We start from the raw sequence: 24,941 nt of genomic DNA, 5'->3' as shown, positions 1-24,941 counted from the left end.
TTTTTTAAAGATGGATAAATTGGTTGTACAAATCCTACTCCTAGTATTTCTAAATACATTAACAAAAGACCTTAGAATCTGTTTCAGTACAATCTCCCTCCCGGCTACAGCTATGATCTCTGTGCAGGAGATCATATCAATCTCTCTATCACACAGGAACTCTGCTCTGAGAACCAGTCCTAAATTTCTAACTTCTTGGCTTTCTCTGTCCATCTTTTGGAAATCCTACAGGCATTTCAAAACTCACTATGTACAAAGTACAAACTATCTTCATATTAAATGTACTTTTAAAATCTTTCTGAAACATCTCTATTAATGAAACTACAATCTTCCCAATCACATTTGATTTTTGAGGCTGCCCACATCCCTTCAATTCATCTTGCATTTATTTCCTCTCATTTCCCCCTGAGACAACCTTGGTACGTTACTTTTGACCTAGTCTACTGTCCTAACTGGGCCTCTGCTTCCAGATTCTCATGTCATAAATTTATCCTATCTAGACAGCTACCAAAATCAACGCCCCAGAGCCCTGCTGCTTTCCTCCATCTTCAACCTCTTCTGCTAAACTAGCACTTCCCAACAACATTTAAACAAGCTCAAATTACTCCATTTTTAAAAGAAACCTCATAAAACCACTTTCCCCTCCAGCTACAGCCTTCTTTCTCCCCTCACAGCTACTTCCTCAGAGATGTCTAGACTTGTTAACTTTGCTTCCTTACCACCCACTCATTCACTAATCCTCTGAAAACTGGCAGCTGCTCCCATTACTGCATTTAACTTGCTCATGCTAAAATCGCCGATGTCCTAACTTGCTGCTTAAGCTTATGAATACATCTCAGCTTTTCTCTCAGTCGACCTCTCAAGAGCATTTAACACTGTCATCTTCTTCTCCTTCTTAGATATTATCTTCTCTCAATTTTCAGGACTCCCCACCACGTGCTTTCGTCTGTACCTTTTTGGCTTCATTTTCTCAGTGCTCTATGTAAGCTCTCCTTTCTCTGCCCATGGCTTTAATGTTGGCAGTCTCCAGGTTATTTACTTGGGCTTTCTAAGCTCACTCTACACAATCTCCCTAAGACATCCATTGCCATGGCTTCATTCATCATTCATTCATTCTCAAAGGGAAGCGGGGAGTATGAGAAACACATGAGAAAGGCTTTTGGAATCTATGTCAGTCAGGCTTGCAGCTTTGGGTATGCCTCAATTCCATATCCCTTTACCTCCCATTATTACTACAGAAGAAAAGATTAAGGCCACTGTTCTACATGCTCATGGTCCAAAATCTGTATTTTCTAGCCAACTCTCTCTCATACACCTCAGACTTCCAGATCCTATCTCCCACTGGACATTCTACTCAAATGCCCCAGGAATACAACAAATTAAACACTTCCAAAACTAAATTTATCTTCCTACCAAATCTGTTCTTCCTCTCAATAAATATTATCATCTGCCCAATTATCCAGAGCAGAAACGTGGTGTCTTCTTTTTCACGCTCTCCATTACCATCATTCTAAGCCCCACAACCCAATAAGTTACAAATGTGGTCAATTCTTTCCGATAAACTTAAATCTTTCACTTGCCAGTGTTACTACCCTAGTCTGGCTACTATCATCTCTTTTCTAAAATTCTTCAAATGCCTTTAATTGGCTTCTTAGCTCCTTCCACACCCTTTACTCCCTCTGTTCTAGTCACAAAGTTCTTTGAGTTTCTCAAAAGTATTATAGGGTCTATGTGCTCTATCGATCCACTTTCTCTGGCTAACTGACTTATCCTACATCTCCGCAGCAGATCAGGTGGAAACATCCAGTATCTAGCATTAGTGATGTTCACAGTGCAAGTTGAGGTTTCTTTGCCCAGTTCTGTAATAGGATTTTTGGCCTTATTCCTGCCTCCCAAGCCTGGTTCACTGGCCCCTTTGGAGAGTCTTTGAGCTATCCAATATTCTCTTTTACTTTAATATGTTCTTTAACTGAAAGTTCACTAAAAGAGGCAGTGGTATGTTTTTCCCCCAGCAGTTGTGATGTGTTTGCTCCAACTCATCTGTATCCTGTCAGATTTTCTTTCACTGTTATTTTTTAAAAGAGGAAGTGTTAAATACACAAAAGCAAGTTCCTCTTGGTATACAATTACCTAATGTGTCTATTAGTTATATGTACTGTGTTCTTCTCCAAATACCCTTATAATAAATTGTTTTTCTGCTTGAAATTTTCAGCACTGGTTTTGTTGACAGCAAATGGAAAACGTCTTAGCCCTTCTTCCTACCTATACCCAATCAAGGGAGCATCTATCAAGTCCTCCACCTCCTTAGAAATCTGGAAAGAACAATTATTAGGGCCTCTAGGTCACTTTTATATTAGTAATTGCAAGGCACCAAAGAACCTAAATTTTGTTCATTTGTTTAATATGAAATGTTAATTCTCCATCAGGTTTAAAGTATGAAGCATAAAATTACAATTATCACATAATAGTCTTACAAATTTAAATTAAGGCCATCTATAGGCTATTAGAAATGTATAATAATTATATAATAAACAATATTACAAGCTTTTAATCATGTATCTGTCACAATCCAGGACAGATTTCAAACCAAATGGGCAACAGATGAGAACATTTTGGGGGGAGGCAGACTGAAAAAAGACAAGGAAATAGAAGTATACGTAACCCTCAATTTAAACGGGTTGCGCAATCTGTTGTCTGGTACATAAAAACAATGTTATTAATGGAGAATATAGTCCTAAACCAGTCACAAAAACAGCATATGATGTATGTAAAGAACATTACTAAAATAATCACTATGCACAATGATTCTATGGCAAAAGGCTTTCAAATTCCTAAGTTGGCATACATAACATTTCTCTCTTAATAGGGCCACTTCCGTTAACTTGTAACTACATCCACGTGGAGTTGAAATTACTATATAAACTTCTACACGGTAAGATTTTATATGCAAGGGGTTTGATCTCTCTTCCTTCTCTTGATCACCAACAAAAAACTGGCCTGACATTGGAATGGGTCTAATAAATATTGATCTGTAGTGGCATATATTTATGCCACTCCAAAGCAGCAAGGTAAGAGATGACTTGATGTGGGAGGTTCCAGTACAAGCAAGGAGCATTGGTATGATGAAAAGAATTGCTCAGTAGTGACCCAAAGAAGGATGGGGTATTCTCTGAGCTAGTCAGGTAGGAGACTCAGGGAATGAGTAAAAACCATGAACAGCCACAATTTTAAGTGGCTACTTTTCAATTACAAGCAATCTTATATTCCTTCCATAGAAACGGTGAAAAAATCTTTTTTCTGTTGTTGTTGTTGTTAATGACAGTTATTAGAATACCTCAAGAATTTAAAAGGTGTGAGGAAAAGGGGGCATCCACATGAAATGCTATTCTGTGATCTCAAAGAGAATATAAATTATTATTTTTTATTTTGTGTGTGTGTGAGCGTGTGTTTGCGTGTGTGTGTGTGTGTGAGAGAGAGAGGAAGATTAGCCCTGAGCTAACATCCGTTGCCAATCCTCCTCTTTTTGTTGAAGAAGCCTGGCCCTGGGCTAACATCTGTGCCCATCTTCCTCTACTTTATATGGGACATCGTCACAGCATGGCTTGACAAGCGGTGCATCGGTCCCCGCCCGGGATCCAAACCTGCGAAACCCGGGCCGCCAAAGCAGAGTGCAAGAACTTAATAGCTACACCACCGGGCTGGCCCCGGAGAATATAAATTAAATTGAGTATAAATTAAAATGTTCCTCCTACCTCCATCACAAAAAGTTCTCGGAACACTCAAGGCAGATGCTCAGAATCTGAGTTTCCAATGAACAAATTAAAAAATGCCAAGTATAAGTAATCACAAGTTACTAAACCACATTAGGTATTAACTGTTACTTATTTAAATAAGTTGGATTTTTATTCACAATTGATGAGGCATGATTTTTTTTTTTGACTAGGAAAAAAAGACAGCAAGGAAAGTGGAAAGAAAATGAGATTTATAAGTTAAGGTAATTAGGGAAAAAGATGTATTTTTATTGGCCTACATAATATTTTCTGTTGTGTCTGACAATCCCTCACTTCGCTGCATCAAATCTTATCTGTAGCAAATGCTCCATCTTGCAAATTAATGTGAACTCTCTCCCTCCTCTGAACTTTCATATCAGTTTACACCTCTAGTATAGCACTTTTGCTGCCCTGGCTTGTAACTGTATCAGTCTAAACTCTAGATATCTTATCCTGTTTAGAAATTTTATCAAAAGTCTGTCTCCTCTAAGAAAATTTTAAAAGCTAATAGTCACTTCCTAAAACATAATTCTTTTATTATAAGCAAACCAATATCAAATTCTAACATGTCAAAAGTAAATAAAAATAAAATACATATTAAGCACAAGTTTGTACAGCTAATTTTATTATCCAAACTATGAAAGAATCTATCTTTAGGAATTAAAACATTCCTCTCAAGAGTTTAAATGAACCAATTAAGACTGCAAATGACAGAAAATACCCCCAAAACGTACCTTAAAAAAATAAGTACTTTTGGGAAATTTCTTTCCCCTTAGATGGTAGAATAAAGTGTCACCAATAGCATACACAGGGAACCACACGTTACCTCTTCTCTCACGGGAGACAAAAGATCCAAAGAATAAACAAAATCATCATCCTTTACTCAACCCCAATAAATGCAGGACCAACTGTTCGTTAAAGATGTCTTGCCACTCTTGATATTATGAAAATGATAAGAAGAAAAGATTAATCACAGTACCTCTGGGTGGCAAATCCATATCCCCTGATGTTAGTCCTATCAAGTTAGGCCTTTGTGCATGCACTCTGTGTCTATACATAGGTCTGGAAGTGTTTGTTATGCTTGGGGCTTCAGGATTGTAGCCATCTGTGTCATATGTATCTGGTAATACAAAAACTGTAATTAAAAAACAATTATAAAACTCCACTTGGTAATTTCTTATATTGATAATAGAAAAAGTAAACTAATTATTACTAAATAACTAACACAGTTTATATGCATTAAAAAGAAAATTTAGTTTTATGAAAATAAAAATGTTAATAAAAAGAAAATATAACAGTTTTAAAAAAAATAGTTACTAGGACTTACATTTAATGTACATTCAGCATGTCTACATTTTATTCTACATAATTTTAGTAAGAAAAATAGACCTGATAGAGCGATTCACTCTGTAAACATTTTTAAATTCCTCATCTAAAACTCTGCTCTAAAACTATATTACATTATGAACATAGAGAGGGCCAAAACTGCACCTGCAGTGAAAAGAGAGGGTGGAGCAGGAGGAGGCTGGTGATGAATGCCAGTTGTTACTACAGTGGGAACAGAACTGGTTGCAGAGTTTGGGGGAGCATCCATGCCAGATGGCTGCAAAGGAGGAAGTGGTGGTGGTGGTCCTGTCAAAACCAAAGAATAAGAAATATCATCTGAAAGCAAACAAATAAAATAAGTTATTGTACATCCAAGCATGATATTCTCATTTATCAAACTATAATATCTACAAATACCAAGCTCTTACAAATATATTAGTTTTCTAGGGAAAAATATCCTTTTAATGTACTCCAAAACAGGTCTGTCTTAAGCTATAAAGAACCACAGGTAGCTGGGATTCATCAAGGACGTGCGTAATTCAGGGCCACTCCAAATCACAGTAAACCATAGGTTTGGCATAGTCTGCAAAGTGGGGGCATATTCCAAATTGGAGTATCTTGCTCTTAGTTTCTAGCAGGCATCTATAGGATTACTTTAGATACTTTTAACAAAAGCAAGCATAAGCTATTAACTTTTTTAAAAGACTATGAATGGATAGATAATAAATACAAGCAAACAAACCTATTTACTTACCTGTGACAGGTGGCAGACTTGGTGGTAATGGGCCTGGCGGAGGCACTGGGGGTCTCAGATTCACAGGTGGAGGTGTAAGAATTGGTGGAGGTGGGGGGAGTCCAGGAGGAGGTGGTCCTTCAACAACAGGAGGCTGTGCTGGGAAAGGCAGCATACCAGGAAGATTCACATCTTCTACAACTACTGGGTCACTTCCATGATCAAAAGGGCACATGTCTCCTCTCATACAGAAACCCTTTTCTGTGGGGAAGAATAGTTAGAAACAAACATGAAAAGTGCTGTACATATTAATTTTCTAAGTCAACAAAAGTAAGATATTTAAAAATAGGAATATTTTCAATATCGGGCAAGTATAATTAACCATATCGCAAGACCTATCTAATTTCCAGTAATATAAAACACTTACCAAGTGATAATATAGCTAACGTACACACTAAAAAAAATAACATCAAATTAAAATGAGGACACCTACCTAGAAACATGATATAAAACTTATACATACTTTTGCCATACTTTGCCAAATAAATTTCCTTTATTTAAATCTCTCACTTAAAACTTCACGTATATTGCAACTATAACTTTAATACAATCTACAAAACTTTTATAGTAAACCTTAAGAGTCTTCAATTCATTTATAAAATTTTTACATAGGTGATACTCACATTTCTAGGTTCTACTTACATGCCAGTAACCATTCATTTCTAAATAATTGAGTTTGGTGAATAATGTTTTGGTAGTAGATTCCCTGATAAATAACTCAGTAGATACAACTCTTGTTTGGTAAACTCAAAAAATATATTAAGAGTTACATGAAAATAAACACTATCTTTAAATTGATATTCAATAGTCAATGATGACTAATAAAGATTTTTGTAATATTGAGGAATTCATAAAGTGCTTAAGACTAGTTTCCCACTATTTCCAATAGGTTGGAATAACTGTGTGTGACCTAAACTTACAGCATGTAGTCAGCTGGAAATATTAATTCAATACTTCATGAAACAATTGAAAGACTTACCATCATAGTCTCTACATCGTTTCTTTGGCATTGGTGGTCTTACATATGAATTATGGTCCACTTGGTCTTCATGAAATTCAGACCAACTTTCGGTAGTGTTATTACCATGATGAGTAGGAGCAATTACTGTAATAGTGCTGCTCAAAGTAGGTACAGGGTAGTGGCCAGATGAAATATTAGGTACCGAAGAAACTGGAGTATAATTGTTTTCTAACGGATCTGTTCGATCCAAGTCGTATTTAGGTTTTACCAGATCCCTTTCTGCAACAAAATATAATGACTTATAAAACTATACTCTATTAAAAAAAAAAAAAGTCGCAGATCTAAGAAATAGTGATATTTTTGCTAAACAGAGAAAATGTTCAAATTTTACACAATCCATCTTTTCCTTTTAAAAACTACTCAATGAATACACAATGTTCCAAGATAAGCTATTTCTTTTCAATATGACCTAAACTATAAAATCACACATAAAGTTGCTGTACTTAATGAGTTTTTTCTTGGAGTTCTGTTTATAGAAAAGAGATTTTTTATTTTCTTCATTGCAATCTTAGTATACATAACTTCAGCCCACAAAACAAAATATTCAATAAAAGTATGGTTATTTTTTGTGTGATGAATATTTTTAGTTGTTATTCATCTAAAAATCCTAGCATGGCTTTTTACAGTGAACACTATTTGTTAAAGATAAGAATGGATGAGCAAAGAGGAAGAAAATGGAGTTCATTTTAAACACGAACAAAGAAATTAACTGGGCTGTATACGGTCCCAAGGGAAGAGAATAGGTATTAAGGAGATTAGTTAAGTGAAGCAATGTGCAGAGAGGCCTAGTACACTTAGATCATAGGAGGAAAAAACACTAAGAATAACAGAAGGACAGGGCTTATACAGAGGCCATAAATATTATTTCCTAAAGGCTGAAGGTGACTGTACAACAAAGATTGCAAGAGTAGCAAAACTCTAAGCTTGAGTAAAGGTGTTTTACTCAAAAGTGTTTTAGTTGTTTTATTGCCTGCAATATCTTCCTTTCAACAATACACATTGGAAGAAAAACTATACATGATGGAAATGACATTCTCTTGCAAATATACACATCTGAAATGAAAATTTTTAACTGTTTTAATAGTTTTGAGGTATAATTGATATATAATAAACTGATCATATTTAAAATATACAATTTAATGAATTTTGATCTACCTATACATCTGTGAAACCAACCATCACAATCAAAATAATGTACATACTGTGCATCTTCATCATGCCCAACAAAATCTTTGTGCCCCTTTATAATTCATCCCTCTTTTACTCCATCCCAGGCAACCACTGGTTTGTTGTCTGGCATCATATATTAGTTTCCCTTTTCTAAAATTTTACAGACATATATACTCTTTTTTGTACGGTATCTTTCTCTCAACTGCCATGATCATTTGCATACAAGTCTTTGTGTGGAAATACACTTTCATTTCTCCTAGGTAAATACCTAGGAGTAGAATGGCTGAGTCATTTGGTGTAAGTTTACATTTTTAAGATACTGTCAAAGTGTTTTCCAAAGACTTCCAGTTTATCTCCATCCTCACCAACACCAGATAAAGTCAGTCGCTTTAATTTTAGTCATTCTGATGGAGTGTGCAGTGGTAATTCGTTGTGGTTTTAATTTACATGAAATAAAATTTTTTAAAGAAATTTTTAAAAAGCATTTTCTTGGACCACAAAATACATGAAAATAGAAAAAATGAAGACAACACTGACAAAATTAAAACAATTTTTAAAACTCACAAATGAGTTTTTTTCACAATAAAAGAATGCCAACCAAAATATAGATATATATGGATTATTTACCCCTGCTTCGTGTTCTGCTTCTGCTTCTAGTCCTGCTTCTATCCCTATCCCTGTCACGAAGCCTCTCTTTACTCCAACTTCGACTCCGACTCCTGCTATAACTGCGACTTCGCCCTCGTCTTCTATTGTACCGGTCTCTGTATGAATCTCTTCGAGGAGGGTTTCGATCATAATCTCTTTTGCGAGAACGATCATCTTTTTTCCTCTCATCACGACTTCTAAAGAAATATATAATCACTTTTATGTAAATAATTTTTAAGTGGATACAGGAAAAGCTGTAATTAAACGCAAAAGTCATATTTAATTCTTGTAACATCATGATTCTTTAACCCACTATCAGATTACAAATATAGCAAACTCAAATAACTGAAAAACTGAACACGTTCTGTTTAAGTACTCTAAAATCCTTTTAAAGGAAAAAAACTCTTAACGTCTTAATCCTTAGTCTTATACACAAAGCCATCTACACGTTTAGGCATCTGTACATACATCTTATAATATATATTGTCTTGTACAGACAGTCTCATAGGCATGTATCCCACACACTGCACTTAAACACTTTTAAAGACTTAATAGGAAAAATAATTTATTCACACTAAAGGGAAGCTTTGTGCAAAAAAGGTCTCACAGTAACATTTCACTGGAATTTGAAGTTAGGAATACAAATAATAACAATAACTAATATATGCCAAGCACTGTTATAAATCTCACTTCCAGGACCTACAAATCCGACTACGTACTCTTGGTAGAAAAGGACCAAATTACACTTTCCTAGATGAATAAAAAAGTAGACATTACTTGCTCCTATACAAAGGATAATCAAGTCTAAACACTCATATAAAAGATAGCCAATGTCTAAACACTGAACATGGTTCAATGACTCAATCACCTATTTTCTCTGTATCGAGAGCTTGACTGAGGAGGACTGTGATTTAACCTTCTAGAAAACTTCTTCTCTCGCTCTTCCTCCTTCGTGATCTGATATACAAAGAAAAAATGTGTATAAGTTTAGCAACAGTTATTCCTCGCCATGTTACTAGCATTTCAATGACTTAACTGATATTAAAATAGAGAAGCAAAAGTGTCCTCTTCTAAAAACATTCATACAAAATTAATCTCTAAGTACAATCATTTAATTTAACCATAAAAGAGGCTTGCTAAAAGTTAAAGTGAATGGTGAAGAAACTCATAAATGCTTATCTTAAGATATGAGTGGTGAGAAAACATTTTAAGCAAGTGTCTTCATTTTAACATAATTAGTGGAAAGCCAATTTTAAGTCCTTCTTTCAAAAGTCCAATACACATTCATGTTTTGGTTTCATGGATTTGGTCTGGCACCAAACACATTAGGGTATACAGGAGAATGCATTAAAACTGACCAAGTCATAGAAAAAGAGAACATGTGAGAAACTATATAAGGTGAAATAGTTCTCCAGTTTCTCACAGTAGTATGGTAGCTACATATTCCTCCTTCCTATGAGGGGCCCCCATTCATACTATATGATTAATAGAAAGCAGCACTGGAAAACATTCCCTTGATCATTGCTACTTTTTCTTGGCCAGAATTTTCCATGCTGTACTACCCAGAACACTGGTTCCATAGGACATTAATAGGTGTTACTAGAAACAGAAAAAAAGGATTTAGAGGATAAAAAATTCAGGAAATACTGAACATGTGGCTTCTGTAAATACGATAGGGCTCAAAATTTTACATTTTTAGTAAGAACCCTAAGATATTCTGATGCAGGTAGTCAAAGCATAGTAAGACATAAAACACATGTCAGTTTATGCCAATTGTTCTGGCATCCCTTTGGGTAAGAGCCTCTCACTATCAAAAGTGGCCCATGTTGGATAATAAAGTAAATGGAAATCCTATCAACAGACCAAACTCTGGGAAACACTGCTTAAAAGACTTCTTTCAACAGTTTGCTTTTTTTTTCCTGTAAATACTTTTGTTCTCCTCTTCCCACCTACTTCACAACCCCCCCCCAAAAAAAGTGGGTACAAATAAGACCCTCCAGATGCACTTTTTCCCTTCTATTTGCCTCAATGCGCTCTCGCGAGTAATTTATGTTAACAGATCATCATATTCCACAGCACATGCCCAATTGGGAACTTTTACGCACCCACAGTATTTTAAATCCTGACTGGCATCCGACATTTTGACAGTTCTGAAAGATCAGAGATAAATATCCTTCACAACTGGTAAAGAAAACTGTAGTGAAATATTATATTAACAGATCTAAGACTAAGGCTTCACCACTCACTCATTTGGGGGAAAAGACTTCTTACTGATTCTCAAACCAAGAGCTCACGATTTTACTAAAGATTTTTGAAGAATTAAAATATAATTTGTAATAGCAAAAATCTGGAACCAACCCAAACTTCCATCAGTGGGAAAACTTAAAAGTATTGTCTATCTCTATGGAGCATATGCAGTTGCCCAGACAATATCCAATATCTCTCTTCCTTACTAACAGATCCTCTATACTGTTAGGTATGAAAGATGCACAGTTCTAAACTTATTTCTGGTCTTTCTCCGAAGACAGATGAGATGGAGGTGTTTTATGCATGTGTATGTATAACTATATACATATACATGTGTACATGTTCAGACATAGAGAGATAAAAATACATTAGAGAATTATTACATAATATTATATATGTATATATAGTTACATAATGAACATGTATCACTTATATAATCTGGAAAAAAAAAAAAAGAGTATGAGGGGAAAAAACCAAAGGTCACAACCAGAACCACATCTCCCACCACACAACAACGTCTCAACAGTTAACAGCAACTACCTATTTTTGAGAACCTACTACGTGCCACACACTATGCCAAGTGCTTTACAGACATTATTTTACTATTCCTCACAACAACCCTGTAATATTTCCATTTCACAGCTGAGTAAACTAAGGCTCAGAAAAGTAATGTTTTCAAGGTCACAAAGCAGGGTCTGGTAAGGCCAAAATTTTAACCAAGATTTATTTGACCTAAAGCTAGGCTAACCACAGTAATGTCATGGCTTAAATTGTCAATATTTTTGCTAGAATTACAATTTTTAAACACCAAATTAAGGAGATCTGAATTATCATATGATTATTAAACAAGAATGGTAGTCTTGTATAAAAGGTAAAAACTTCAAAACCTCTTAAAAGTATGAAGTCATTTCCATCGCCCTGTGAAGGTCCTTTTATTTGACTACCTTAAAAATAGTCCCCTACAAAATATACGTAGGACAAAAGCAAACAAATCTATTGTCAATCTAATTATTTTCATAGAACACAGACAGTTAAGAGTCCACAGCTATAAGACACTGTGCAGAAAAGAGTTACAAGCAAGCCTGAGACCGTTATCCTTAGAAAGGCCTGTTTGCAAGGTAGGCCATTTGCTGGTGTCTACGAATTTTGATTTCCGGAGGGTTCCCGTTATTCCCTGATAATAACAGCTCGCTATGCCTGAATTGTTCGTGTTAAACAATATGCTTTAGGCTAAACACCTGCTTTCCTCTCGGGAATGTGGAATTTTGGTACATACTAGGCAGACGGTGCCTATGTGACCAGCCCTAAATAAAATCTCTGGGCACTCTAATGACCGTCCCTGGTTCACACATGTTGTCATCACTTGTTAGAGCATCCTGTGTGACTCTACTAGGAGAGGCCTCTGGAAGCTTATGCCTGTTTCTTCCCAGACTCCACACAATACGCCTTTTTCCCTTTGCTGATTTTGCTTTGTATTCTTTTGCTATAAGAAATCACAGCCATGAGTATGAATATATGCTGAGTCCCGTGAGCGCTCCTGGTGAAATCATCGAACCTGGGCGTGGACTTGAGGTCTCCAAACACAGATACAGAAAACAAAACTCAGTTTAATTATTCCTTATATGCTTTTAAAGAACATGTAAGGTTTATCACAAATCCTTACCTCTTCTTTTTTTATATCTTTTTCTTGGTGCTGAAAAAATTCTACCTTTAAGCTTCCTGATGATGGCTGCTCTGGAGGAGGTAGATAACTCTTTGTATTCACAGCATCAAAAAGTTTTTCCACAAATATCTGTGTCTCTAAAAATAAAACCAAAAACCATTGATCAAAGACGTTTGCTAAGATACTAATTCTCCACATCAGACTTCAGTATGATGAAATATATCTTAACTTTTACAAATCTAGAAGTTATACTACCAATAGCTTCCTGACCCGTATGCCATGGCACAAGTCCTGTGGTAATACCAATCCACTCAATTTTTAGAGTGCTAGGGGCTAGAACGGCCAGAGCCTTAACTAAGCTCTAACTAGAATGGCTGGAGCCATAACTAGTCTCCACATATCCCCTCAGTGTGCCAAACACAAATACCATCATTATCTAGATGTTGGCAAAGGGAAGAAAAAGTTGAGAAGCACTGTGTTAGCCAATATTCAAAGTAGTTTCCTAAGGAGTACTATCTTTAAATAAACAAGCATTAAGTCATTTTCTTGATCATTTAAGAAAAACTATCAGCATGCTTTAAGAAAGAGCATAAGGACATTAATGACAGAAAAGGCTTCCATTATAAGCAAGCTATGGATATAACTAGTAAGAATACTGTTTGTTCAACTTTGTTACAATTAGAGCCTGTCTCTTACTGAACTCCTTTAATACTCTGTGGATAATCTTAAATAACTAATTAAAATAAAGTAGTATTTTTAAACCAAAGATCTTACCTTTTTGAAGAAATACATCCAGTTGATCAATACATAATGCCTTTAACTCTTTTTCACTTTTGTCTTTCTTTACCAAAGCGAGAACATATTTTGCTAGGGCTGATGGATCTGCATCACAGCTGAAGAAAAAAACATACAAGGAAATTTAGCCATAAACAACTGCACATTCTGCAAATTCCAGTTACAAATTGATTTAGCTGGTATGATAAGTGAGTTAATATATGTCAAAAGCACCTGGCTCATGGAAGGCAATGAAGAACACATAAGTTCTTCCCTCTTATATTAATATACTTTACATGATATATGTAGTCATCATTCAGCATCCTCCCAAATATATACTAATACGTATTAAAAACTCAGTAAGCTTTTTTTTAATTAAAAACAGAAGTTATAACAAAGTATAAACAACATCAAAACATCAAAAAACTAATATAGTGTGGTAATACTAATAAATACCAAATACCAATAAAATATCAAATAAAATACCAAAAGGCGCCCCCCCCCCAGAATTAGACAAATCATAGCCAGTAAAATCCTGAGAGAGAGGGCAATAAAGGGATATTTGAAAACATATCACACAGTATATTATTTTAACAACAGAAAAGAAAGTCTAGAAATAGATCTAAATATATACAGAAATTTAGGTTTTATAAAGGTGGCATCCAAATCAACGAGGAAGAGGAACTAGGTAATAAATGATATTGAGACAACTTGGCAGTTATCTTTTAAAAAGCCAAATTGGATCCATAATTTATTCCATATATCACAATAAATATAAAACTGTAAAAACATGAAGCCATTAAAGTATTAGAAGAAAACAAGAAAGTTATTTTATAACTCTGGAGTAATGAAGATCTTTTGAATTATGACAGAAAATCCATGTATCACAAGAGTAATTTGATTATACAAAAAAAAAGGAAAAACTTTAGAATGAAAAAAAGTGAAAAAACAAATGAGAAAAAAGCTCAAATAGTTTAACCCATCACAAAAGGTGTTTTCCTAATAGGTAGATTTTCTATAAATCAGTAAAACCAACACCATTAAGAGAAAAAAAACAAACGATACAAAAAAATACTAAACAGAAAAAGAAACAAAAATGACTCAAATATCAGTAAAAGTACAACCTCACTCATAAGAGAAATTCAAACTTAAGCTATATTGAAATATCATTTTTTGGTTATAAAGTTGGCAAAATCTAAAAATATGAAAATATATCCCGGAAGTAAGACTATGGGGAAACAAGCAGTTTTCACATATTGTGGCTGCTGTGAGTAAACTGGTAGCCCCTAGGGTATGGCAGTATCAAGGTCACAAATGCAACTGACCCAGCAATTCTACTTCTATGAATTTACTTTACAGACATACTTACACGTCCAAAATGACATGTATACAAGTTATTCATTGTCACATTGACTGTAAAATCAAAAATTTGCAAACGTCCATTTACAGAGGACTGGAAAAAGAAATTATACTAAATCTATTCAAGGTAATGGCATACAGCAAAAGGACAAAAAAAAAGCATGAGGAAGAGTTTTCATATCATAGAGAAATTTTCATATTAATTTGCTAACTTTAAAAAGCAAGGTAGAGAAAAAACTTGTATAGTAGGTTACCATTTCTGTGGGGAAAAAGGAGAAATTATACATTTGGATTGGCTTACGTCTGAATAATAAATATGTGGAAGTACAAACAAATAACTATGATTTCTTGTTGTGGGGGGGGGGCAGTTCTAAGTCAAGGAGGAACAGGGTCAGGAAAAAAAGTTTCTGGTGCCTGAACTCTCTCTATCCAATTCAAAAACCAGATAACTGTTTTTCAACTAAGCTGAAATTGTTATCTATTTAAAGATCATTTTACAAGTCAGGGTAAGTAGAAACAAAATTACAGCTAATCACTAACATTTACTGAACACCTAGTTTGAGCCATCAACTGCACTCCATACTTTACATACTCTATTTAGCTCTCATATTACTGATGAAGAAATTGAGGCTCAGAAAAAAGCTAAGCAAACTGCCCCAAACTACAAGGAAGTTAGTAAAAGAACCAAGGTTAAACCTAAATTTCTTACTCCCAAGTTGACACTCTTAACCACTACACTAGATTGCCTCATACAATGAGCTGCCCAAAAACCAGACCTCCGATTTACTTACCGCTATAAACACCTTGTTACAGCCACCAACTCCCTATCCGTACAATTACTCCTAGTCAAAACCCACCACAATGCCTCTACCTCCCTATAAGGCACAGTTCCTCTAACTTACCTCCTCTTGTACTCTCCTCTTTCCAGCTTAATTTTCAAAGTCCATTATTTCAAGCAGCCTCTAAACAATTCCTCAACCACGTCTGCCTCACTTTCCTTCCACCATTCTATGTCACCAGCTTGGCAAAATCCCAACCTAGAATCAACCTCCCAGCTTTGATTTAATTTCCTAGCTTGGTAGCATAAAAACAGTAGTTTAGTTTCATGCCAATAACATAAATGATGCTCAGTAAATTAGATTTTCCAAGGATACTGATGACACAAAAAGGCTTAACAATCATAGCTTTAAAAAAAGACAGAAAGGGGTCAGCCACGTGGCATAGTATTTAAGTCCAGCACATTCTGCTTCAGTAGCCTGGATTCATGGGTTTGGATCCCGGGCATGGACCTACACCACTCGTCAAGCCACACTGCGGCAGCGACCCACATACAAAATAGAGGAAGACTGGCAACAGATGTTAGCTCAGGGCTAATTTTCCTCACCAAAAAAAAAAAAAAAAAAAAAAAAGATTAGGGAATCACTGCAGGGAGAGATGACTACAAAAGAGCAGCGTGAGGGTGGAGCAGGAGAGGATAACTCAATAATAGTTCATTTGAGGAAAAACAGATACATACATGATACATTTGACATGACATCCTTCAATTCATTTTCATTGCTCTTTCTTGTGACAATTGTTAGCAATTTTAACTCTAACAATAATAAACACAAATAGAGATTCCACACGTTCTACCAAAAGTTCAAATGCTAGAATATTAATAAAGAACCTATATACATTAAAGCTGGAAAATACTGTAATACATTCACCCAAAGTCTTAATGTCTACACATACCTGGAAAATAACAGTTCTACAAAAGTATAGCAGTAACATAGGTCACTCAATCAAAAAGTACATCTTAAAGACAGTGGACAGCTGTGGTTGCAGAGTAGAAAACATCTATGGAAAACCTGACTGCAAACGAATCAACAGGCTTAATTCAACCAGCTGTTTTGCTATATTTGTTTTATAAAGGCTGCAGAAATAAATCTGATAGTGTCAGCGTTGACAACTACTCTATTAAGGAACTAGTATAGCATTTATCATATGCTGTTAAGACTCCCTAGTCTCCATCACTGTGGTAAGTACATGTTCAAATTCTTCACTCTTCTCTTCAAAAGGTAGAGCCTAATTCCCCACCCTTTGAGAATGGGCTCAATTTAGTGACTTGCTTCTAAACAAACAGAATATGGCAAAAGTGATGGTGTCTGACTTCTGAGACGAGGTCATGAAAGGCATTGTAGCATCCTCCTTTCTCTCTCTCTGGAATCACTTATTCTAGAGAAATCAGCTGCTATGTTCCAAGGACACTCAAGTAGCCTTATGGAGAGCACCATGTGGCAATGAAATGAGGCCTCCAGTCAACCGGCAGGGAGGACTGAGGTCTCTTGCCAGTAGTCACATATGAGTGAGCTTGGAAGCCGATTCTACAGTCCCAGTGGAACCTTGAGAAGAATGGAGCACTGATCGACAGCTTGACCACAATCTCATAAGAGACTGTGAGCCAGAAATACCCAGCCAACCTGCTCCTAAATTCCTGACCCACAAGAATAATAAATGTCATGAGATGATAAATGTCTGCTGCAATAGTAGGTTAAGTTTCAGGGTAATTTGTTAGTAATCATAAATTGACTTTTCTCATAGATTATTTCCTTTTATTTACAAAGACATGAAGTGGGTTATAAACTAAACAAGAAGAAAGAAAAAAAATTCATTTCAACGGTAATGTGAAAGATTTTTAAAAACTTTTTCTTTGATATTTATTTCAATATACTTACTTATACCAACAAATTTTATTTTAAATACATACAAAATAATTTATGGTAAATTAATTTTTTCATGTTTTTATCATAAAGAGCATGGAAATACTTAGACCTGTGATGAAATAAGTATGAAGAAATGGGACAATAACGTTATGATATATCTACAGATATACTTATGTCTGGCAATACTGAGAGACCATGAAATAATATTCATGTTAGGTAACCTGAATAAGCAAAATCAACTAAACATTAACCTAACTAGACATCAAGCTAAACTAATACTTCAGTTTACTGGAAATCACTATGATACATAATGCTATCACTGTGTTATACTGTTTCATTGCAATTGATGTTAATAAACAAATTCAGAGTCTTTACACGGAGTCCAAATGCTATAATTTGATCAAATATTGGTTTAATAATTGCCTTTCTAACGACTTAACTGTCACCTTACACTTCTCTTAACTAAGTATCAAATCTATTCCATTCCCACTCCATTATCTTTTAAATAGAACACTATAAAAGTGAATTAAAATGTTAGCAGCCAAAAATCTGGAGAAAGAACTTTGTAACTTTGTAATTATTATGGTCTATAGACCACAGTTTTATAAAACGGCAAGACAGAAATCTTGAACAATCTTTGCTCAACATCTTCTATAGGAAGCAATTCAAATCTGATTAAGAAACAATAAAGGTAAAACAAATCAACTACCATACACAAAAATTCTAAATGCTTGAAACAGTCTGAAAAGATTACTTTTTAAAATTTGTTAGATTGAAAATTATATAGTAGAAGCAATTATATAAGTACTTGCACATTTAATAGCAAAACAGCAAATTGCATTTGGGAGGTAATTTTTCTTAAGCCCTATAAGAAGTCATTTCATTTTATTTCAATATTTTTGAAAACAAAAAAAAGGTATGTACTTGCAAATTATAGCTGAGTAAAAAATAATTTGAACTATGGAAGTTTAATAATACACCAAAACATTACGGATCAGGGATAGAGCGTAAAAATATGTGTTCTCTTTTCTATTTGTTTTAATTAAAAGTGGAAATGTTACTTCATCTGAACTTCCAGCAATGATAACCTGCTATGCAAAATAAATGAAGTAAAAATGTTTTATCTAATCAAAAGAAAATTATATTCAGATAGTAAGGGGTTAGTTATTTTAAAAAACTGTCTCCATGGCAAGCAAGATTGTTCATGAGGTACTTTACTACACCAGTTCACTGCTGATGATAGGTTTGTGATCTGAATGATATATATCTTGTCAGAGCTAGACTTTACCCTCTACTATATTGCCAGCATTCTGGAAGGGTGTGAAAGGAAAGTAGAGCTGAAATCTTCTTTCAGATCAGGGAGAGAGAAAAAAAAGAATCGGATTTTGAAAATGTTTAAGGACAAAGAAATAATACTGCGTGACAGATTTCATTCCTACCTTAGAAAACAGGCTGAATTCCCACTGATTTCTATGTTCCATAAGTACTTCTTAGCCCAGCAAAAACATAATCTGCCAATAAAGCATAACTCTGACAATGCTCCCCAACTCCAATTACCCCTTCTGTGTGTGGGGGGTGGGGAGCACAAACAAAGAAAACCAGAAACTATAAAATAAGAAAGGCAAGAGACATGACTTACCAATAGTACTAGTGGAAGGTGAGATAGAGGGGGAGCAACTAAGTATTGTAATTAACAAAAGTCAAATAAGATATAGTGTGATATGGTTGGGGAAAAACTAATCATAAAGATGCAATAAAATAGAAAACTGAGAACTAGATAGGAAACAGTGCAGCTCTCGTATGCAGTAGGTAGTGCCACTGCTTTCACTTCTAAGGTGCCATCTTTTATAAACGTATAAACAAACTCAAACAGATTCTTGGAAAATGACCAGAAAAGTAAATGGATATCATTATCAGCTTACTAGGGATTCTCAGCCTGAAAAACTGAAATGTCAGAGAAAACTTGGTAGGTTTTCAAAAAATTGAAGGGCTATCACAAGGAAGAAGGATTACATTTATGCAATATATCCTCCATGGGATATAATTAGAACCAGTAAGTGGAAGCAATAGATTTTGGCTTAAAATAGAGATGCACTTTTTTTTAATAATCAGAGGCTCCCAAAGGCTGAATAAACTGACTGAAAGAAAGTGAGTTCTCCATCATTAGAATGGTTTCAAGTACAAGCTGAACAGCCCCAGGTAGAAAAGCACTGGATTGAATAGTAAATGCCTCACAATCCTGAAAAAGTATAATCTTTAGGTTTAATTTTATTCATGAGATATTGTACAGATATATGAAATACAGAATACAGTATTCTTTTAAATTACTGATATATAAATATTACTAATAATTTTTTTAAATTACACTATAATAAAAAACACACTATAAAAAAGATAGTTTTATCAAAATCCCAAAATAGAACTTTTTTTTTTTAAATTTTATTTATTTATTTTTCCCCCAAAACCCCAGTAGATAATTGTATGTCATAGCTGCACATCCTTCTAGTTGCTGTATGTGGGACACGGCCTCAGCATGGCTGGAGAAGCGGTGCATCGGTGCACGCCCGGGATCCGAACCCGGGCCACCAGTAGCGGAGCGCGCGCACTTAACCGCTAAGCCACGGGGCCGGCCCTAGAACTTCTTACTGATAGCCTCTAAGCCTAACACAGTACCTGAGACAGAATACTGAAAAAGAGAAAGAGAGAGAATATATGTACAAATCTAGCTCACTAGATCAATAGCTCATTTTTGTCAGAGACCCCTTCTTTTTCATTCTGAGAATAAAATAGTTTATTGGTTATCTTCCAAAGATCACACTCATCTTTCAAAAATATTTAATAAGCACCTACTATGTCAGGTGCTGTTCTAGATCCCAAGGATACAACTTTGGAAAAAATAAAGTCCCTATCTTCACAGAATTTACATTGGGGATGTAGGGAGGAAACAGACAATATATCCATCCATCCATCCATCCATCCAATGTATTGTCATATAGACAAATGCTCTGAGGAGAAATAATGCAAGGTAAGGGGATAAAGTATAGAGGAGGAGGAATGAAGGGAAGGAAGGAGGAAAAGGGAGGGAGAAGAAGGAATGAACGAACAAGATCATCAGGGAAGGACTCTGATGAAGTGATATTTAAACACGGAGCAGAATTTAAACAGGGATCAGAAGGGAGTACAAGCAAGTCTTTTGGCTATCTGGAAAAAGGACAGCTCAGGCCAAGGGAACCCAACAGAAAAGGCCTGAGGTCTGCGCCTACTTGACACATGAGGAACAAGAATCCAGTGGGACGGAACAAATGAGTATTCATGAATATTTGGATTTCTAATCTCTCACCTATATAAGGACTTAAAATTAACTGGTTCAATGAACTCTGACAAATTAAATATCCAGATCACTATGAAGTCCCTCAAACCAATAATTTTAAAGGCATGAAAATAAAATTTTATCTATCTCTGAATATACTGTGCTAAGGATACAACTAATAATGCCCTTGAAAAGCACAGCGGTGACCATCTAAGAGGGTCATTCTCTTTCAGCTGCATCTGGGGAGGGAATTATAGTCATGTTTGCAATACATTCTTTTTTTTTTTTTTAATTTTTTTTTTTTTGTGTGAGGAAGATCAGCCCTGAGCTAACATCCGTGCTAATCCTCCTCTTTTTGCTGAGGAAGACCGGCTCTGAGCTAACATCTATTGCCAATCCTCCTCCTTTCTTTTCCCCAAAGCCCCAGTAGATAGTTGTATGTCACAGTTGCACATCCTTCTAGCTGTTGTATGTGGGATGCGGCCTCAGCATGGCCGGAGAACCGGTGCGTCGGTGTGTGCCTGGGATCCGAACCTGGGCCGCCAGTAGCGGAGCGCGTGCACTTAACCGCTAAGTCACGGGGCCAGCCCAGGGAAATATTCTAATAAGTGCATCGTTAGGCAATTTTGTCGTTGTGTGAATATCATAGAGTGTACTTACACAAACATAGATGGTACAGCCTACTACACATCTAGACCATATGGTACAAATCTTATGGGACAACTGTCATATACGCAGTCCATCACTGACTGAAATGTCATTATGCAGCGCATGACTACACACACACTAAACAAGTTACAGAAGCTAAAGCAATGCAGGAAATCAAGTGTTGTAATATAATCTCCCAAAGGAACTGAATTTTCTTCAGTAATACTTTAAATAACATAAATCAAATCACCCCTAGATGTAAAGGTTGTAATTAATCCTCCTAACACACACACACACATAGACACACACACACACACACACACTAACTTTTACTTTTTAATTCAGGACTTTCAAAATAGTAATAAGACAGTAAAGTAAAAAAGCTAATACTCTAGCACAATATTTCAAAGAGAAGTTTGTTTTGCTCAAGTTTCTTGGAGGCTTTAGAAATTCACTAGAAGATAACTGATGGAATTCAAGCTTCCATTTTTAGTAATCTTGAGAAGGAGGAGCTGGAGGTGGCAGTGGGAATTAAAAATTAAATTTAAATATGTTAACTCAGTAACTCTAGAACACAGATATCCACCCACATCTGCTCCTACCAAATTTTCACTTTATATTCAAGAAAAATATCTAATTTGCATCAAAGTCATGGTTCTATTATTCTGTATTTAGGATTACTCTCTTAAAAATCAAATTCCATTGCAACAAATACATACACTGAAAAATTCAATTGCCATAGTTTACTACACAGCTTCATTCAATTGAAATAAGGAGGCAAAAATAGATTTTTTGTACATAGTAATTAGTTTCAGCAAAGGTTACTCATTAAGAATTATTACACACCCACTTCATTCTACAAAATAAAATCACTACCACAAAATAAGTGTATGTAAATACGATCCATCCATGAACATCACACAAACCACTTATCACTGCAAAAACTTATCATGATACACGTAATTATAACACTAAAATCTATTTAGTCAGTTCCTTCATTCCTCTTCATTACCCCAAGAAATAGCAGCAATTCCTTCTTACCTTGAGAAGAGTGGTTCTCAAACTTTTTGGTCTCAGGATCCCTTTACACTTTAAAAATCACAGAAAACTCTAAACAGCTTTTATTTAGAAGGGCTATATCTACCAATATTTAGCATATTAAGAATTAAAACTGAGACAATTTTAAAGATTTTTTTTTTTTTTTTTTTTTTTTTTTGCCCCCAAAGCCCCAGTAGATAGTTGTATGTCACAGCTGCACACCCTTCTAGTTGCTGTATGTGGGACTCGGCCTCAGGATGGACAGAGAAGTGGTGCCTCGATGCGCACCCGGGATCCGAACCCGGGCTGCCAGCGTCGCAGCGCGCGCACTTAACCACCAAGCCACAGGGCCGGCCCATGAGACAATTTTAAATTAATTTAGTTTAAAATAACAACAATAAACCCACTACAATTTAACATAAATACCCTTTTTGGGGGGGCAGTAATCAAAAGGAGGAATTTACTAGTACAAATAAATGAGAAGTCCAACGGTGGGGCTGACTTCAGGCATAGCTGGATGCAGGAATTCAAATGATGTCACCAGCACCTTCTCTTTTCATTCTGCTTTCCTTGGAATTTGGTTCATTTTCAAGCAGGCCCTCTCCATAGGGCAACAAAGATGGCCCCTCGAGCAGTTCCAGGCTTACATTACTCTAACAGATAGTGAAGCCTGAGAAAGGGGCCTGGCCTTCTCTCCCCCAGAATCATACTGGTCCTTGAAAATGACTCATCTTCCCCAGTTTGGGCCATATCTCCACTGCAGAGATGGGCAGAGATCTATGACTAATAGCCTCACCTGAAACTAAATAGTCAAATGTTTTATGAAAAAATAATTATATTTCCACAGCAAAATAAAAATTTAGCGAGACAACTGACAATGTTTCACATTTTTGCAAATAACATTAGTGTCCGCTTAAAAGAAGACAGACCAATTCCTATATCTACTTTTACATTCAATCTTAAATGTAAGATTGTGATATGTTTTGGTTGAAATAGATGAAGAAAATCTGGCCTTACACCGATATACAGTTGGAAAAGTAAAGACCTCACAGACCCCATGAAAGAGTCCCAGGAAACCCCAGAAGTCCTCATATCACACTTGAGAACCACTGCTTTAGAAGTTATTTAGAAAGTATCTGTTAAGTGTCTAATTCAAAGACAAAGTCAATCTTCATACTCTCAAGGATAAGACCTAATAATCAGGTTGTAAAATGCTAGATTGTTCAGTGTAAAAAGCAGTAGCCCAAATGGCAGTTGAGCACAGATGGGTGTGGTTACAGCATCATGTCACAGAACTCTCCCTTAAACATAGGACTGCAGGTGAAATGCTGATATGGCAGCCCACAACACAACTCCACATTTAGTCTATGTTTTACATTCCAATTCATTGTTAAGGAAGAGTTGAGTTCTCTGGGAAAGGGCTCTGGCTTCCAAAGGCCACCCCTTCAGTTACTTATATGTGGATACATATTCTATTAAGTTACAAAACAGATCTAAGATACTTCATCCCTTCAGTTACTAAGAGAGAGGAGAGACTACTAGGGAACATTTTTCTCTCACGACCAAGAAGCAGCAGAATTATCCAAAAGGAATAGCACTAAGACTATAAATCTGAAAAACCTAATTCTGTCATTCTGTTGCATAAATTTGACCAAGTCAATTAAACTCTTACCACCTATTTTCTAATATATTTAAAAAAAAAGTTCTGGCTAATGCTGTGTGGCTGTATATGGTATATATTTGCTTCCAGGTCTTTTTCCAATGTTGCCCCTAAATTTTCTAATACTGCTAACAAATCACGTTGAAAATTTTTCATTAAAAAAGGGAAAATGTTATAGACACTTCTCAGCTCACAAATCTCAGGACTAAGGAAACTAAGTTGCAGTTTCTTTATCTGAGAGAACAGCTGCTCTGCCAAATTAGAAGTAATTACAAATATGAAAGCATTTTACTAATCTGCTAAACACCGTAACAAATAGATTACTAAAGAACGAAATAAAATAAAAATTTAGTGTTATAACATGCCTATATTCACTCCCCTTAGAAAAGGCATTAAAATCTAGTTACAATATTTTAAGTACTATTCCCTTTGAAACCTACATTGTCCTCTAAGCCAAACTGTCAGCCTTTCCTTGAAGCAGTCTGGTATTCTAAATAGAAAGCACCGGACTGAACTCCAAAAACCTAAGGGTTTTCAGATTTCTAGACCGGTATTATCTTACTTTATTCATTAGTTATGTTATCCCGGGTTAGCATTTTACTTCTCTAGGCTTTTCAGTTTTCTCATTTGTAAAACAAAGGCCCTGAACCATATGATCTGAAAAAGTGGGTCATTTTTAGGAATAAAATGCTATGCTTTCACCATCATTGCACTCCTCCTCCTCTTCCCATTCCCAGAAACTTTTAGTTAACTTTTAAAATTCAGTATGCAACTTGGAAAAAAACATTTACTTTTCTTTCCTCTAGGTCTTT

General features: G+C 35.5%; 1 protein-coding gene across 19 annotated transcripts in view; it reads right to left on the bottom strand.

The window, feature by feature from the left end:
* RBM26 (RNA binding motif protein 26) overlaps positions 1–24,941 on the bottom strand; it is a 105,990-nt gene that overhangs the window by 55,779 nt on the left and 25,270 nt on the right. For 11 of the 19 annotated variants that reach the window (XM_087435940.1, XM_087435936.1, XM_087435938.1 and 8 more), the window contains exons 2-9: positions 13,413–13,531; positions 12,639–12,775; positions 9,597–9,685; positions 8,708–8,925; positions 6,869–7,129; positions 5,851–6,090; positions 5,262–5,432; positions 4,750–4,905 (exon numbers count right to left, since the gene is read on the bottom strand). In XM_087435940.1, the coding sequence (XP_087292066.1) occupies positions 4,750–4,905; positions 5,262–5,432; positions 5,851–6,090; positions 6,869–7,129; positions 8,708–8,925; positions 9,597–9,685; positions 12,639–12,775; positions 13,413–13,531 (1,391 nt within the window). The remainder of the gene's footprint in view (positions 1–4,749; positions 4,906–5,261; positions 5,433–5,850; positions 6,091–6,868; positions 7,130–8,707; positions 8,926–9,596; positions 9,686–12,638; positions 12,776–13,412; positions 13,532–24,941) is intronic. The other 8 variants (XM_087435944.1, XM_004423097.3, XM_087435945.1 and 5 more) reach the window with 3 other exon arrangements.

This window comes from Ceratotherium simum, chromosome 10 (assembly GCF_057802395.1).
Source record: "Ceratotherium simum simum isolate JZ-2026a chromosome 10, ASM5780239v1, whole genome shotgun sequence".
Lineage (NCBI taxonomy): Eukaryota > Metazoa > Chordata > Mammalia > Perissodactyla > Rhinocerotidae > Ceratotherium > Ceratotherium simum.
The sequence above is the reverse complement of the archived record's forward strand: the minus strand, read 5'-3'. Positions and strand labels throughout refer to the sequence as shown.